The following is an 18,405-nucleotide window of genomic DNA, read 5'->3' on the forward strand; positions in this document are numbered from 1 at the left end:
ATATCATTGGACTGTTGGAAACCTCTAGACTGGGTAATAAATATGTTCTTGTAATTATTGATTACGCTACCTGGCACCCAGAGGCCTTCCCCATGTGGAACAACGCAACCCAGCAAATTCTAAAACACCTACTACCAATCTTTTCTAGGGTTGGGTTCCCCAAGGAAATTCTAACAAATCAGGGATCCAACTTATGAGTAAACCTATGGGTGAAGTCAAGGAATTACTACACATTACCACCTTAAGAACCTCAGTTTACCACCCCAAACGGACGGATTAGTAGAGAGATTTAACAAAACCCTTAAAATGATTTTGAGAAAATTGGTGGATGATGGGAAGGTCTGGGATCGTATAATCCCATGGGCCCTTTTTGCAGTAAGAAAGATCCCTCAGACATCCACCGGATTATCCCCTTTTGAATTACTTTACGATAGAGAACCAAGAGATGTTTTAGACATGCTCTGGGAGACCTGGGAAGAGAGTGAAGAGGTGCCTATACCCCTCTCACAGACAGCTACCCAATTGAGAGTGCGCATGAAACTCATCCGGAGTCTAGTCCATACTCACATGGAGAAAGCTCAAGCCCAACAGAAGTCCGCCTATGACAAGAAGGTGAATTTAAGATCTTTTTCAGTAGGACAAAAGGTATTGGTCCTCTTACCTATCTCTGAAAAAAAACTTGTCGCAAAGTGGCACAGGCTATATGAGGTGCTAGAGCAAACAGGAACCTGTACCTACAAAATAGCCCAACGTGATAGAAAGTAAAAGATCCACCTTTACCACGTAAATCGCCTAACAGAGTGGAAAGAAAATCCTTCTGCTGCCACCTCCTCGATATTGTCTTGTTAGTTACCCAAGGAGATAGACAACGCTTAGCGTATTCCCCCCCCCCCCCCAAGAACTACATAGACAGAATCAAGACAATTTGAACAACCTTATTATGACATTCCCCAATGTATTCTGTGAGAAACCAGGGACAGTACATGGTACTTCTAATTATATCAGAACTCCAAAAGGGAAAAGTGGTGCATTTGAAACCATACAGACTCCCAGAAGCATGAAAACAAATAGTGGTTGAGGAAATGAAAAAAAATGCTTAAGGCAAACTTTATTGAGCCCGATCACGCTTGGAGGTTTTGCATAGACTTCAAGCAGGTTAATGCCATCTCCGCCTTAGATGCCTATCCTATACCACGCATTAATGAGTTAATAGATAAACTTGGAAATGCCACATTCCTATCAACCCTAGATCTAACCAAGGGATATTGACAGGTAAAAGGTAGTTGGACCTGATAAGGCAAAGACAGCTTTCTCGACACCCCTGGGACTATTCCAGTTCAAAGTCCTCCCTTTTGGCCTGCATGGGGCCCCAGCCACTTACCAACAACTTATGGACAGGATCTTACATCCCTACTCCAATTACTGTGGTGCCTATATTGACGACAGTCATTTATAGTATAACTAGGGAAGACCACCTTTTATCATCTTTCTACTATTATGAGAATCCTCAGAGAGGCAGACTGAACTTCCAATCCATCCAAATGCCCCAACAAGAAAAAGTGAAAGCCGTCCTGCTTCTCTCACAGGGGTTAGGAGCAGTTTTATCACAAATATATGATGGATTAGAACACCCCATCCTATTCACTAATCGTAAACTCTTCCCACGTGAGAACTACTCTGTGCTAGAATTAGAAGCCCTTGCCATCAAATGGGCAATTGTCCATCTAAGATACTACCTTCTAGGGAGAAAGTTCAAACTTAGCTTATCCATACTAAAGGTGAGTGGTCAGTGACAACGAAAGGGCTAACCCTCGAGTCATCCTATTTTTGGGATACTCTGAGGTGCCAACTCCCCCCGCCCCTTTTGACACTAACACTGGGCCGAGGAACAGGGTGACAGAGTAACAAGGCTAACTCGCATACATTGTACTGGACATGTCCCATTAATCGGGTCAGGCGAAGTCAGGCACTTGACTTCAAGTTCATACACTTGATACCAATTATCTCTCCTCACACGGATAAAAGGCAACGCCTAAAGAGGCAATCTGAGAAATGCGGAACACTAGTAAGAGCAGAACTCCCGGGACGAAGGCACACCTACTGGAGCAGAGCGACGGACCAAGGGAAGAGAGCTGTGGGAAGAAAACCCCAAAGGTTCCCTACTGGAGGTCATTGCCTCTGACAGCCTGGGAAAGACACGTGGAGAAGGCCAGATCCCACAAATGAAGACTGCATTGTTTCAAGGACGCCAGCAACCCTACGGGTGAATGGCAGAGTTGGGGAGGAGAGGCCAAGCCTGTGGTAGTAATCTTGACTCGTGAATTAGAAATCATAAAACCCAGGAAAAGACGCACACAGCCAGTGAGTTGGCAAGTGACCTGAGAGAATGGTGTGTATTAGCGTTTAAAATAGAAACATATCGCAAATGAAGGCTGCAAAGCATGTGGATAACACATGAAGAAAGGCAGTCCTGGGAGTGAACTTTGATGTAAAAGACAGCTGTGGAATCAGCGATACAAAGTAACAGACTGGTCCGGTGAAAGGAAGTAGCCCACTTGAAAGTCTCTGTGAAAGGTACTTTGTTTAAAGCGAGAAAACGAATGAACAGCAAAAGTGAAATAAAGAAGATTCATTCCTAGAGAAAGGAAGAGTGAAGGTTAAACCGTGAATTTGAGTTGAAGTGGTCCTGCATGGTATGTAAAGAAAGCCACGCACATTCAAAGGTCTTCGACATCCGAAAGTGGTCCAAGCCTGACTGAGGGAGACCCGAAGTATAGTAGGCTTTGCGGAAGGGAGCCCCCTTGCAAGTTTGTGTTTATTATCGTGAGAGGTATGAGCCCGACAGAGGGGGATCTTTGTGAATGTTTTGGTTGAAACATTATTTTTGGAAGAAAGAGAAAGACCTTAAGGTGGAAGGCCAGGCAGGCCTTGATCCACGGTTTTGAACTGTTTATTGTGTTGGAAACCGAGCCAGAGTGCGTCATCCTGCCTACAGGGACCGCTTTACGCTGTGAGGCCTAACGTGGGGAGAAGAGCTGGTTCAACCACATTATCTTTTGAACACTGATTTTTCCTTTTGCATACACTTTTCCTTTTCACGCATTTTGGACAAGAGATGGGGCAGGCATTAGGTTTGGCTAGCATAGGCCATTTTGATTTGACAGACTCAACTAGGACTGCGTTATTTATTATTTGATGGTCGAGACTACTCCCATCTTAGTTATAGGGCAAAGTAGGAGTTTTTCCAGCCCTAACAATTTCAATAAAGTTTTTTCAAATTGTATCCTTGTGTTAGTGTCATACTTGTGACACCATGCCTTCCCTACATGTGTTACAGAAATTCCATCTTGACAAAAGACTTCTCCAAAACGTGGTGAGCAATTAAAACATGTTGAGTCGAAATTGAACTATTTGCATCTTTTGTTTGAAAAACAATGAATCTATTGGAGTGAAAATTCATCAGTTAACTAAGTGTGCAGACTCTCAGTGGAGGTTTCCTCTACTGGTTGTTTCTATTAGAGGATATATTCTAACCGTCCAGCCATCAACATTAGCTTTGTTTCGGAATCCTGTGGGACATCATATCTTAAAATAATTTAGTTCGGAGTTGGATGCACACGGACTAATTTACATGTATCCATTTTTAAGTAATGTGAACATGTATTGGGGTTGTCAGTTTCTTTAATTCATGTTTTAAATGTTTGGTAGTTGTACATTATGGAATATGCTGCTGACACTTCAAACAAGATTTGGCCATGGCAGCCTCATCCCCAATGGAGGTCAACATCTGCTTTATGTTTAGGATTGCGATATCAGTTAGTCATCCTTGACAGAAGCCAGACTGTCAGATGCCCTGTGATTAGTTGAGGGGTGGCATATTTTCAACACTTTGAACAAGAGAAAGCTTGAGACCGACATTAAGAATGCTGTAAAATCCAAGCTTCTATTCTATTGACTTGAAAAGTGGCACCAAATGAGGAGACACCAACTAGTATTTAAGCAAATCTACAAATACATGATGAGCAAGTAACCACGAAAATAGTTGGGGTGGAAGAATCACAGGGGATTCAGTTAAGTTGCTCCAATTGTAAGGCTGGGGTCTTTCAGGCCACAGCAAACACTGGAACAATCTGCATGGTGTAGATCAAGCCCATTTGTGAAGTTCGCTCCATACGTACTGTAGGGGTCTGCAACCTGAAGCTCACCAACTCACAGGAGCCCTCACCGTTATCTATGCTGGCAATGCCTGGTGGAGTTGCAGTCAAAGACATCTAGAAGTCCACAGGTTACAGACCCTACGAGGCCCTCACTTCATGCAAGAACAAATCATTGCTTAATTGCTAAACACAAGAGACGGTTGGTAGCCTGTCCTAATTCAACTTCATGCACACTGGATTGGAGATACGGGAATATTGATTTTGAATAATGCTGGATTTTTTTTTTTACAGCTGTTGAAAAGAAAACAAGAGGCATGCAAGAAAAGCAGCTACACCACAGAGGGCTGGCAAAACGCAACAGCATACAGCTAGAGCATATTGTAATAGCATTGCAAAGATGTCACTACCATGAAAGGCCTCAAAGGGAGGACTCTTAAACGGAGTTCCACAATGCAGAGCCATGCACTCTGGCGTGCGCACCAGTAAGAGGGACCGACCTATTCTTAGCAGCAGAGTTCCCAACGGCTGGCCCAAATAGAGCCACAGAAACTCCAAGCATTCATGCGATCCACAAAATTGCACTTGAATAGAGCAACACTAAATGGGAACCATTTACATGCTGATTGTACCCTAACCAATCACTGAACCCAAAAGCAGTGTCCACTATCCTGCTAACCAGGCATGGCAAGACCGATAAACCTAGGGTAGCTCATTTGAACAGGTTGCCCCAGGGGAGCGGTGGGCCCTCGAAAGCTTGGCAGGACGGCATTAGTAAGAGGTTGATCTTGTATTAACAGGCAGTCGCTTTGCACTGTGTTGAATTTTCAAAATAACATGGTACATTGAACAAGCGGTTTTATCAGTCCGGTGCCCTTTATTGACAATTGGTTTTAAGCACAGATTGTCAGTGGAGGTTATCATTTATAGAGGACTTGTTGAAACCATAAAACATATACACATGTGGCAGTGGGGGGGAGTGGGGGGGGGGGGTGTTCTGTCCTGTGAAGACAGGCTGCTCTCGGCTACAATGGCTTCAAGTAAAACTGAAGGACCATCAATGACCTTCACAATTAAACACAAAAGTTGGTTTTGACACAGAAAATAAAAACCTCTGCAGCCATATCTTATTCATTGTTGACAGGAGAGTAGAGGGTTCACTGTAAATAAAGGTTGGAAATACACCGCCAGTCAACGTAACACTTAGATACTTCTTTTTCTTCTAACTAAATCACAACGTAATAGTCATGCAGCATTTTTCTTTAAACTTTATCAAAATAACTTTTCACAGATATCTTTTTTTTTTTTTAAGCACAGTATCTGCTCAAGCCGTCAAAACACATTTTCCTTGCGGAGTCTGCTAAGAATCTAAATCAAAGACAAGGAAAGGATTGCAGATGTAGGTCTCGCACTGAGATTGTCCTTCTTTCACGTAAACAATTGCTTATTTCATTTTTTAAAAAATGTTTTGTTCCTTGTTCATCTGCTCCATTCAGCAAGATTGCAATTACCCAGCCTATTTTTTTCATGATAGAGTAAACATGGTGGAAGGCTTTTTACGCAGTAACACAACCGGGGATATGTACCCGCACAAAAACATACAGTACCCCACCTTACAAAGCTTAAAAGAAACACAGTACCTCTTATGCAGGCACATGTACAGTCTCATGTTAAACGGGATTCCCAAAGCTGTGTACTAACCACCTAAAAGGTCAAACAATGCTTTCTTTGGCTGGACGGATCCTTCAGGAAATTCTCATCCACCTTCCCAATCCCATCCCAAGCATATTGTGTGGGTGGGTGTTAAAGCTAAAGGGATATTTACTCCCCTTCCCCCATTTAGTACTTTTTTGCACAGTGCAAAATTAGGGTCAGGAACTGCATGTTCTTCAAACACCACCCACGTGTCCACCACAGCAGCTTAAAAACCTGAACGTAAACCGTAAATTGGACAAAGATGTCGACTCATAAGAACAGAACGTCGATAAGGAAATGTAGAAGACAACAAAAAAAGGACAACAGCATAAGGAAACAACACTGAAGGTGTCCTTTCAATGAAAAATATAAGCGGCTTGGCTTTAGTTTTTAAATTGCATATGTAAACGGGAAACATCCCAGTAACAACTTCCAACAAAGCCCCCAGTTATGTGCAACATATGGCAAAGGCTCTTCCATCTCATCACCCACTCTCCCCCCCCCCCCTTCTTGGCCACAGACATCATGTGGCTCCTTGTCATGTGACACAAATTTAGCCAGTCTTGGCTTTTCTTCCAAAAGCACTTTGCATACCGGAAGCTTTAGTTCCACTTTTCGCATTTAGTTAGGGGCTTAAAAAACCAACCACGCAACGCAATGTGATTTTATCAATTTGTCGGGCTACTAATTGCTAATGTGCTATACTTGCACCAACATTCAAAATGCCATGTTCTACCCCTTTCTTTCCATGAAGTAGTATTTTCTTTGCACCTCAAGTTGTCATCATTAAATTACACTAACAGAATCCTGGGCCCAAAAAACAGAGCATACGGACGCAGAGTGGGGACGTCATGGCTGCCAGTTTGTCACAGCTTTCTGAAACATCATTAGCTGCAGAACAAAGTTTACAGGTTTTGCACCCCGCGTTTGTGTAGGGGGAGAAAGCGTTACCATGTGCAACGAGATAGAAATTCAAAAGGGACAAGAGGTTGCCATAGAGGGGCAGGACTGATGTAAAGCCTTGAAGACCTGTAGCTTTCTTTTCCGTCTTTGTCAAAGTCCCAGAGAGCAGCACAGAAATGAGAGGCTCTGGTGGCATAATACTTCTCAAAAGACTAAACAGATTCATCCTTAAATTACCCTTGTAAACACAATTTCCCCCAAAAAGGTAATTTCTCCTTTTTTACCTTTGTTCATGCTTCAAAAGCATACTTTTATTATTTTGATGCACTAGAGCGGGGTTACTCTTGAAGTTGCAAGATCAAAGTTTATGTTGCTCAAGAAATGGAACATCAGCTCACTCAACCATACATCTTGGAACAGATCTCAACTAAAGTATATCACCTTCACAGAAAAACCAGGAGCGCTACTTCTGCTAACAGAAAGAATCCTGTTGCAGGTCCAAAAGGAAGGTAATTCCGCACTACGAAGCAGGGACACGCCTACATAAGGGAAGATGACTTGCCGCTGTTTTAGATCCTTTGGCATGGCTCCCTAAAGCAAAATGCATGCCGTCACAGCAAGCTTGGCTAAGAAACCATCCGAACAGAAGATAACCGCATCCACAAGTGAAGGACAATCCCGTCCCCTGCACACCATCTATAGTTGACGAACAACTAAAAGTTAAGTTTATTGGAAGATGCAGTTAATATACAGTTTGAAGAAATTGAGTATTGATCCAAAAACAAAACAAAAAAAATAAAAAACTTAAATCAAGACTCTAAAATAGTGTTTGGAAAGAAATATATAATTTTAATTGCCAAATGTATTAATGGACAAATATAGATACGTTTCGGGATTACGTTCCTTCACCAGGAGAAGAATTGCCATATAACAATTTCATATCTCCAAAGTTCAATCTACAATAATAAAAACAGTTTGTGAAATCCAAATGTTGCTGAAAGTATTAACATTGCATCAATATTAGATAGATTCTTGTGAGTCATACCTCATGATTTTATCAATAGAGCCAACGTGATAAAGGTCAAAGCCTTTCTATTAAATGCAGGAAATCCACAGATGTCAACTAATAGCACAATCTGTAAGAACAAGATTAAGTTTATTTATATAGATTCATCGAATGCTAACCACATAACACTTCTACAAAAGGCAGCATAGTAAGTCATACCTTTCTAGGACATATGTAACCAAAAGGAAATCCAACAAGGTAAGAAGCTAAAAGATGCATCAAAAAAAGGGAAATCAGTATCACAAATGGGGTTTCCAATGAGTCAACAATACAACATCGTGTGTACTCAAATGAGTAAGAATCTCACCTGCAAATTGATCCAATTCTACAAATCACCAAAATGTCTAGGAGTCAAGGAAAATAATGAGTTTTAATAAGAAATGTGTCATCCACTGAATACAACCTTATCATATGGGAGCATCAATAAAATAAGCAATCCTCTTACCAAATCAACAAATGTAAGGAGCGTCCCACGTACTGCCAGAGTAGAGTGACAATCAAGATGGCGTTTTATAGAAATGTGTACTGATGTCATGAACGTAGAACGTCACAGAGGGAACTGTATGTGTATCAGTTGTTACATGGCAAAACCGAGCCACTAATAATGACGAAACGTACGACTGTGTCAGACACAAGACATTACAAACAATTTCAATTGCCAGCGCCATTCACTTGTGGATACTTATCTTCTGTTCTATAGAAAGCACAATTTATGTGCAAGAGTTGTTTATGTTCTCCCGTGTACTCAAAGTGTTTCATTAATACATTGAGTGTGTTTTTGAGTAATATTTTTACCAATTGAGGTGTGCTTCCCTATAGCTATTTTGCAAACTGCCAAACCAGAAGCATGCCCACCAAAATGAAGCTAGCTTCTCTTTATAACCAGAAGCAAGTCTACTTAAAGAAACAGCTCTACTGTCAGTTTGAAAAAGAAGACGCCCTTCCTGTCATAGGTCATTTGTGAGAGCAATATATATGCTTTGACAGACAGAAGTGGGATAGGTGGAATTGCCCTGGTCTGGCAGATTTCCTTTTTGGCTTATTCCCAATCAGTCCCCATAAACACATTCAAATCGAATTCCCACAGAGCTCCATGTAGTGTCCCCCAGGGTTCATCATCATCACTCCTGTTCAACATTAATAATCAGCCCCTTGCTAACTTATCTGTTATTCGGGCCTTCAATTCTATTCTTACACAGATTCTCCTCTGCATGGAGGAGAATATGCAGTGTGCATCACAAAATCTTGAAAACTGATTAATGGCCATTGATGAATGCATGGGCAACTGGCTGACACTGAACTCAGACAAAACAGCAGCCCTAAGGGCTGGAGGCCAAGATGACCTCTGGAAATACATCTTTAGGCTATCTGAATTGGGATAATTCCCACTCAAGCTCCATGGGTTCGTAATACAGGGGTTAGACTAGCTCACTCCCTCCTTACCCCTGATAAATTCTGTTTTAACAATCTATGCATTTTGGGTAATATTCTTCCATTTTCACCCCCTGACTCACATGCCTTAATCAAAATTGCTAACTTCACAGCTCGTTACAGATACTTCCAGTCTTTGAGTCAATGGATCCCCTGGCGATTGGGTACCATATAAAACTACACTCCAAATCAATGCCCCAATTGAAAACCATAGTCCTTTGTTCATAAAGGAAGATGGCTCATCTTCACAACCAGCAGCATGCTTGCCATCCTAGAGAAAGATTGCTCCAGTTCCAGAATGAGGAACAGGTTCACCCCAAAGGGAGCAGAGTTCCATCCAGTACCCGAAGCAGGTTTACTGTTTGAAACATGGCAGGCCTTCAGATCTAGCAGCATATTTTCACATGGGTCCATGTCTCACCATCTGAACCAACATCATCCTAGAACACACAGCTAGCTGCCTAAGGTGACCGGCTAATAACTAAGTGCCAAAATAAGGTTCTTCCTTCCCCTTCAAAATCAGGCTCATTCCTCCCTCCCACCTCCTCTGCTTTCCTCTCCCTGACCCAAATGAAAGGGTTGGCCCAGCCAACATCATCCCCCATTCAGCACCAAATATATGCTCATGTAAATTAATATGGCACCCCCTATCCCCCTGGAAATCTGAAGTATGGCTATCTAATGTGTGATGGGTACTCTCCTTCAAAGTATGTAAAGTAAAATGGCTGCCCCTTGAGAATCACATGCACATCTATAGTAAGGTGTGTCCTCTATCAGAACATGAAGTGCGGATATCTAAAGAAAGAAGGAAAGAAGGGTCACTCTTTGGATCCAGACATATGGCCATCTGAAATAGGATGGCTTCCCTCTTTGAACCTGAAGCATGGCCATCCAAAGAAAGACGAATGCCCCTTCAGAAGCAGACATATGCTCACCTACAACAAACGCTCAGAACCATGGCCTGAAAAGAAAAGTATCCTTCAAAGCCAGGGGCACATCCCCCTAAAAAGGATTAGCCATCCAGAGGTGAGTAAAGCCGCCAGAAGACAATAGCCTCATTGGAATGAATATTCTGTACTAAAGGATATGGACTGACCACTGGAAGACTGTGCTGGTACAATTCCAAAGAAGCCGGTGAGACACCGGTTTAACCCAAATAAATGTTCCTTTTCTCGCAACATACAATCTGCTGGTTTCCCAGCCGAATACAATTGTCAAACTACATTTGTAGGTTGGAAAGAAAAACAGCACAGCACAGCTGAAAGGTGCTCCTCCTACCCAGACTCGCAATAACGATACTTTCAGGGACACTTCAGGACCCACATCTCCCCACTGCAGATAAAGAATGAATCCAGATTAATACATTGAAAAGAATGTATGCTACTCATGAGAAAGCCGCTCATTTATTACATTATTTAGTCACAATAATCTTTGCTTGCTATAATGTGAATCTGATCGCTAGGGGATGACCACACTTTCCATGAGAATAAAATACATACCCTAGGACTAATTAGAAGAGTCCTGGGATCCTTTTGGACGAGAATCGCACAATTCAACAGGTCACTCAAGAAGTAGACTACATGTCTCGCCTTTATACAACACTTGTTGGTGCCCACACAAAATAATTAGCCAAACCAGATTAAATTCTTGTTGCACTTCTTGCCTAGTCACACAGACCGCAAACTGGGTAAAGGCAGATGACCAGAAATGGGTTAAAAAAAGGGCCAGTGTGAAAGCATGGGTGTGTTGATCCAAACAGAATAAAAATCCATCCCCATCCCGGCTATTTCACTTTTCCCAAAACATTTTGTGCACCAGAATGTCTAGCACAGGGAGGCATCAATGGTAGCGGTCATAATGGAAGACCAGTTGTTTTTTCATAGCGAATGTGGATTTTGTAGTGTATCGCAATTGTGCAAAAATAGCATTTCACAAATATAAAAGAAACAGTCAATGGGAAGATTCTGGAGAATACAGCTTGAATAGTCCCCATCGCACAGTTGATCTGCAGTAAAGAAGCAGGTTATGTGGGACTCCCAAAAAGGGCTGCATCGGTTCAAGCAGCGAAGTCGCCCCTTGGAAGAGAAGATGTTGCTAGCACGCAATGGAATCCTGGAGCATTCCTGCTGAATCAGGCTCATTTCCCAGAACCTGGTCTGGATTATGGGTGAAGGGAATCCCCATCTCATGGCTGGAAATTTCCCGGCCCAACTCTCCTTCTCACAAGACACACAAAGGAAACCGGAGTAGGTCATGCGCGTTGAGTCTTCATTGGCTATAAATATGGCGAGAAGAATTTTCTAGATTTTCAAAATGGTAAGATGTTACCTTTTTTCTCTGGGGCCTGGTAGACAAAGACTCCCACCATATTGTTTCAATTTGACAAATGATAGGAGGGGTTATTCTTCCTATAGAGCTTTTAAAATGTTCAACTTACTTCAGGAACTTTGGTTCAAAGGGTTTTGATGGGTTACAGGTAGGTTATCTTACTTCGATATGCACTCACAGGTCACTTGATTTATAAAGTATATAAAACAAACAAAACAAAAAAAAAATCACAGTTCTGTTCATTTTAAAATGGGGGTAACACACACACACACGCACACACACACACACAACACATTGTTTCAGAAGCACTGTACAGCTATTTGTGTTCAACTGAATTCTGTATGCTTTCTTCAGGCCTAAGCTTGAGCAATGTATGCCGTCAGAAGGTTCCATGGATGGGTGGCCTTGGCTGGCGGTGGTGGTCTAAAACGTGTACATGGGGCACCATCCAGAGTAGGCGATGAAGCGAGCCAGCAATATTCTCAGGCCCCAAACATCAAGACGTCTGATAAACTGTTTTTCCAGGAACCAAAAGGAGAAATTGAGACATTCCTGTAGTGATATAAAAACCACAGAAGCAGGTTGTGGCTCATCTCCTCAGTGTGGTAATGCTGGCCATCTTGAGGAGGGAAGGGGTACAATATGTTAAAATGTTAGTCTCTTGTGTTTGCTGTTTTCTTTTCCTTCAAGTGGGTTGCTTTCTTTTGAGGCATTGCTTTGAGTGGCCAGAACCTTTACATTTGTGGCATTTTCCTCAGGTTTGTCTTTTGTTGTTGCCGGTTATTGTATTTTCACAGAAAACTTGCTTCATTTCCCCAGAGAGAAACTGGGCCCGCTCATGGGGCCCTTACACAACCTTATCAGTAAAGTTCTCTGGGAAAACGCCCCGGTGCTGTTCAAGGTCTTTGCTCTGCTGCCAGTCACTCTCCTTGACTCCCGTCAACCAACCTTCGTCCTGTTGAAAATAACAAAAAGAATAGATGAAAAAAAGAAGAAAAAGAAAATCTATGCAAATGATCAGTTCAAACAAGTCCCAAAAAAGTTACAGTGGCAATCAACATTAGTTCTGGATGTTCAGTGTTTATTTGTAGCGCGCGTCAGACCCGAAGGTATCAGGGCGCGAGGACAAGAATGCTTTAGGCTTACAAGTTACAGGGTTACACAGTCACAGAGGTACAGAAGAAAGGCAATACAGAAAGTAATACATTACATAGCAGAGCAGAGTATAGCAGAACATAGAATACTATGGCTCGTTCCCTTTGAGCCACTTGATGCAGTTTACCCTAAAGTGTGGGTAGGTTTGGTCATGCCTTAAGGTGGGCGCGAGGGAGTTCCACAATTGCGCAGCTTTGACAGGGAAGCTGTTCCCTCCAGTTGTAGTAATTTTGAATGGGGGGTGTGGGGGACAGCTAGGCAGTTCATGTAGGCTACTCTCATGGGTCTTAACATAGTTCTTCATTTGAACCTTTCAGTGAGGTAGCTAGGTGCTAGGTTATTAAGGCATTTAAATGTACGGGAAGCAGTTTTAAGTTTAATTTTGTCAGTTGTGGGTAGCCAGTTGGATTGCTTGCTGAATGTTGTGATATGTTCTCTTTTTGATATTCCTAGTGCCGCTGAAAGGGCATTATTTTGTAGGATTTGGATTTTCTGTGTGATGTATTTATTAGCACCTAGATAGAGAGCGTTGCAATAATCCAGTTTGTATAACACGAGTGCTCGTGCCAGCGTGGTGCAACTGTTTGGGGACAGGTAAGGTTTAGCTGATCGGATTAGCTTACAAGTGTAGGCTGTTGAAGAGGCCATAGCGTTCACTTGTTTTGCTAAGGTTAAGCTAGAGTCGAGGTAAAAACCTAGTGTTTTTACCTCCTTAGCCACTTTAGTGATGTGGCCGTCTATGACAAAGGATGAGTAGTCTTGGCTATGTTTCTTGATGTTCAGTGTAGTCCCCAGTATGATGAGTTCCATTTCATCATCATTCAGGCATAGACCATGACGTGCCATCCATGCCTGGATGATGAGGTATATCTTATTCACCAAGGCCAAATCCAACCCCGTGGGGAGCCCGAGAGCCCCAAATGGTAAAGCAGATTCAGGCAGACAACGCGGTTGTTTTCCGCAATGCCGCGTTGTGTCTGCCTGAATCTGCTTTTCCATTTGGGGCTCTCGGGCTCCCCACGGGGAGCCCGAGAGCCCCAAATCGGAAATCAGCTGCAGGTAGAAACACTACGCGGCATGTAAACATAACCGCGTGTGTTTCTGCCTGCTGTGGCTTTCACTTTGGGTCTCCGGTGCTCCCAGCACCGGAGACCCAAAGTGATAGCCACAGCAGGCAGAAACACATGCGGTTGTGTTGGAAAACCCTGCGGTTTTTCTTTCCAAGTTTCTCAGGCTCCTCTGAGCCGGAGGAGCCTGAGAAACTTGGAACGAAAAACTGCAGCGTTTTCCAACACAATAACGTTGTATTTATGTTTGCGGTCGCTTCAAAAGCGACCGCAAACATAAATACGTTTTTAAAGCTGCGGTTTTATTTCTAAGTTTTCCGGGCTCCTCCAGCCTGGAAAACTTAGAAAAACAAACGCAGCTAGTGCTTATTTTTTGTAAAAAAAATAAATAGCACTTACCGAGATTCAGCTGCAGCTTTCCTGCTCTGGTCTCCGGTCCGCGTCCTCCGAGTCCCGGCACTAATGAAGGGAAAGCCACCCAGCGGTAGACTTTGTTTACTACAGCTGGCTGGCTTTTCCTTCATTAGTGCCGCAAAAGCAAAAGCCAGCACAGGAGGGCCTCCATTTCACAAAATGTCTGCGCCCCTGTGCTTGCTTTTTCGAATTTTGAGCTTGAATAGCTCAAAATTTTACATAGGAAGTTTTAAAACGGAGGATGCTAGTATATTTTTATGTGGCCTATCTATTTTTTAAATAACATTTTTTACTAGACCATCCCTTTAAGAATGATTTAATCCATCCTATGGCTTGTGCTGAAAAGTGTGCTGCTGATTCTAGATGGTTGCAGAGCACTCTGATCCACCAGGTCGAATGCTGCTGAGAGATCCAGAAGGAGGAGCAAGGCAGTTTTTCCTTGGTCTCTCAGCTCATCGACCTAGGCTTTGAGATCTAGAAGTGCTGTTTCAGTACCGTGTTGCAGTCTGAAACCTGACTGTCTAGTACCTAAGAGTTGGTGCAGCTCCGGGAATTTTTGGATCTGTAGATAGACCACTTTATCTAGGCTATTTAGTAAAAAGGGCATCGTATTGATCGGCCTGTAATTTGTTGGTATCGCCGGGTCCGGTGTTTGCTTCTTAAGGAGGGGAAAGACCCACGATTCCTTGAGGTTGCTGGGTATAGTGCCTTAGGTTAATGAGGAGTTGATTAATTTCGTGATGAACAGGGCTAGATCTCTGACCGCGTCGTATTATTTGAGCCGGGCAGTTGTCACCTCGGCAGTTTGAAGGTTTCAAAGATGAGATAATTTTTTCTACCTCCAGTATGGAAACTTTAGTAAAGTTAAATCTTTGTTCAGTTTGGCATTGGTAGGTGAGTTATTAGATTGGCTAGTTGCCGCGAGAATATTTAATTTTTTCTTGTCAATTTTGACTTGGAGTGTGGCAATTTTATCACCAAGGGCCTTCTGAATGTTAGAACACCATGTTTTATTTTTGTCACAGTTATCAGGGGCTGGGATCGGATTCTCTAGCTCGTTCAATATTGTAAAGAGCTCCTTAGTTCCTGATTTAGCTTGTGCTACTCTGTTGTCCTAACTTTCCTTTTTGGCACGTTTTATTTCAAGTTTGTATTTTGTGGAGATGCTGAGGAGGGTGGCTTTATATGTCTCTGATGGTAGTAGCCTCCTGGCAGATTCGCACTTGCGTTTTTCTATCCTTAGTGATTTTAGATGAGTGGTAAACCAGGCATTTATGTGTGCTCTAGGTTTGCTGTTTCTCATTGTTAGTGGGGCGATGGTGTCCAGGGCATTGGCCATGACAGTATTACATTTGTTGACTAGAGATAAGGGATCTAATGTGTCCGGCAGTGAGTTTAGAGTTGGAAGGATTAGTAATAGCCGGTCACATTTTTTTTGTTTCTTGTTAGCGTAGGGGGTGCTAGATTATTATTTTGAGGTTGGAGGATTTTAGCGTTTACTGAGAAAGCTATAAGAGCATGGTCTGTCCAAACTTGTGGGCAGATGAAAGTGATGGTTGTGTTGCAGTTGTGGTCCGCCACCCAATCGAGTGTGCAGCCTTTCTCATGGGTCGGCTGTGTCACTCTTTGGGTGAAGCCAAGCTCTGATAGGACATTGACGATGTTAGTGGCTTGTACGTCTTTGTGATCATTGAAGCCTAGGTTCAAATCTCCTAATAAGAGGGTTTGTGATTCATTTTTTCAATTATCTGAGAGGATGGTGGATAAGTTCTCCTCAAAGGTACCAATGGGTCCTGGTGGACTATAGATAAGGGTAAGTTGATAGTTTGTGCGTTAGCTGTTAGGAGCTTGACCGTTAAGGACTCACATGATTTTGTATGCATAGGTGCTTCTATTCGTATAGAGTAATTGGTTTTGGCGATGATGGCTAGGCCTCCTCCGCAGGAATTAGTTCCATCTTCTCTGAAGATGGTGTAGTTGGTCGGCACTGCAAGCATCAGGGCTGGGCCAGCCACTTGATGTAGCCAAGTCTCTGTAATGGCTAAGAAATCATAGTTGCCTGTTTGAATAATGTTGGCAATTTCTGTAGCATGAGCTATTAATGACCTGGCATTAATAAGTGCTCCTATGATGGTATGGCTGTCTGTGGACAGTATGGGTGTGGCAGGTCTATTTGGTTTGGCTAGCTTATTATGGTTAGTGGGGTCACTTGGTGAGGAGCGATTTAGTTTGGTTATTTCCTTTTGAAGACTTCTACTATAGGTTCATCCAGTAATGTGTCTGGCTAACAGTTCATATATTTTTGGTAGTCTTGCGTGCAATTTGGAGTTCCTTTGTATGAGGTCACAAGGAATATTGTTATAGTAGGGTTAGGAAAGGGTATCTTTTCTAGAGTTGGCATGTCCAGTCTAGTAATGCAGTTATGATTTTTAGAGGTCATGTCTTGGGAGGGTGGGCTCGCAAGGGTGTTTATAGGCCTAAGAGCAGTCAAGTACAGTAGGATGACAAACATTATAAACTGGAATTGTATGAGTAACTCAGGAAGTGGTCAGCAGTGCTAGGGTTAATACATTGTGCAGGTCGCGCTAAACAGAAGCGTATATATTGCATTTGGTAGGAAACCAAGTTACTTACAGTACAGTTTGAAAACCTCCAATTGCAAGTATGGTACGTTTGTGGTATCCTTAAGATTTGTGATTAGCAAAGTAGATACTGTGCTAGCTATATTGGGCACTCGCCATTATATGCATGCATGTGCAATCATTGAAATCGTAGTCAACAGTAGCATTGTATATATGAATCACATGTGTTCAGACATTCATTAAGCAGTGTATAAAATGTACATTTTGTTGTTGGGCAAGGGTTGACTGTATTAGTCGCTAACAAGTGCAGGTGCACTTCCGTAACGAGCTTGGGATGTTAGCAGTAGGCAGTCTTGGTGGGTGTACTGAATTGGCTTTAGGAGGGCAGATTGTTATAGTCTTCGCTGGCGGTTGCCTTAGGAGGATGTGATCTGCATCTTTGGTGCAGTAGCGTTATAGTTTGTAGGGGAGACTAGAGGGATGTTTGAGTGGGCTCACCTGACAGTTATTCCCTGAGGAAGGGTTGCGGCAGCATGACGGCCCCTTACTCCTGTTGCACTCTGTCAGCTCCATCAGCACAGGCCTTACTTCATAAGCCGGCTAGAAGCCTGCCGACTATTGGGCCAAAGTAAAAACAAATGCAGCAGCCAATCCAGTGCGAGTGAGGACAGGCACACAGTGCTACAAGATCAGGCAAAAGTTCAAATCTGGGCGGTGGTCATCTTGGAAGCTTTTTGCTTCGCTGTTTCTAATGGATTTGGGTCACAGAAACGAAATCTACATCTTCGTCAATTCAAGTAGCTTGTTAAAGACTACAAGATTGTGGAAGTCAGGGAAAACCTAACAGCTGGTAGTGCGGATCGGGGGTGCAGTGAGGGGCTTCAAGGCAGTGGGTTAAAATGCCTAGAGGCTACCTCCTCTGCACGGTGCTTCAGAGTTGGGTGTGCTGCTCCTGCAGCACACAGCGGCGGCAACACTGGGGGTGGGGGGCTCCTGTTTCAGCATAGGAAGGGGTGTGAGTGTCATAAAATGGTCAAACAATAAAGTGACAGTAATATTTCACTGAAATACAACCGATTTTGTTAGTTTCATCTTGCCATTTTTAATTTCAGTTTGGACTGCGAATATTTACATCTCATTCCTAAACAGGGGGCTGTATCATGGGGAGCCACTGTCCATTCCTCCCCCAGAACCACCACTCATTTTTGCTGTATATTTCTTTCCCTCCAACTCCTGATGCCATTTCTGTGTAAAGAAAGGTTTCGTTCTGTGGTGTACAGGGAGAGGGGAGGTGCATGTAGCCACCACCTTGTTCCCCCGACTCTGGTTTTGCCACACCCTCAATCCAAACTGCAGCTTGCTAACCTCTAGCTATCTGCCGCAACTCCATAGGTTTGTGCCCCCAGCCCCAATCCACTCCCATGTATCCAGTCAAGCTTGTTAACTACACATGGCTTCATCAGGAAAAATCTCACTAATGTTACCACAGTTGTAAACGTTCTCAATTTATTTTTAAACATTATTTTAATTCTAGGTTACAGCTTTCAAAATGTATTAAAATGTACAGTTCAAGTGGCTGTGGATTCATTTCATTTAGGTGTTATTTCAAT

General features: G+C 42.9%; 1 protein-coding gene across 19 annotated transcripts in view; it reads right to left on the bottom strand.

Annotated features, from left to right (window-relative positions):
* Nucleotides 1–10,633: 10,633 nt before the first annotated feature.
* The window catches only part of BIN1 (bridging integrator 1), a 508,669-nt gene continuing 500,897 nt past the window's right edge, over nucleotides 10,634–18,405 (bottom strand). For 13 of the 19 annotated variants that reach the window (XM_069616776.1, XM_069616773.1, XM_069616775.1 and 10 more), the window contains one exon: nucleotides 12,293–12,532. In XM_069616776.1, coding sequence (XP_069472877.1) covers nucleotides 12,425–12,532 — 108 coding nt within the window. In that variant the 3' untranslated portion in view covers nucleotides 12,293–12,424. Of the gene's footprint in view, nucleotides 12,533–18,405 lie in introns of all 19 variants that reach the window. The other 6 variants (XM_069616790.1, XM_069616788.1, XM_069616789.1 and 3 more) reach the window with 1 other exon arrangement.

The sequence above is a fragment of the Ambystoma mexicanum genome, chromosome 9 (genome assembly GCF_040938575.1).
Source record: "Ambystoma mexicanum isolate Mex_15411 chromosome 9, UKY_AmexF1_1, whole genome shotgun sequence".
In the NCBI taxonomy this organism is placed as follows: domain Eukaryota; kingdom Metazoa; phylum Chordata; class Amphibia; order Caudata; family Ambystomatidae; genus Ambystoma; species Ambystoma mexicanum.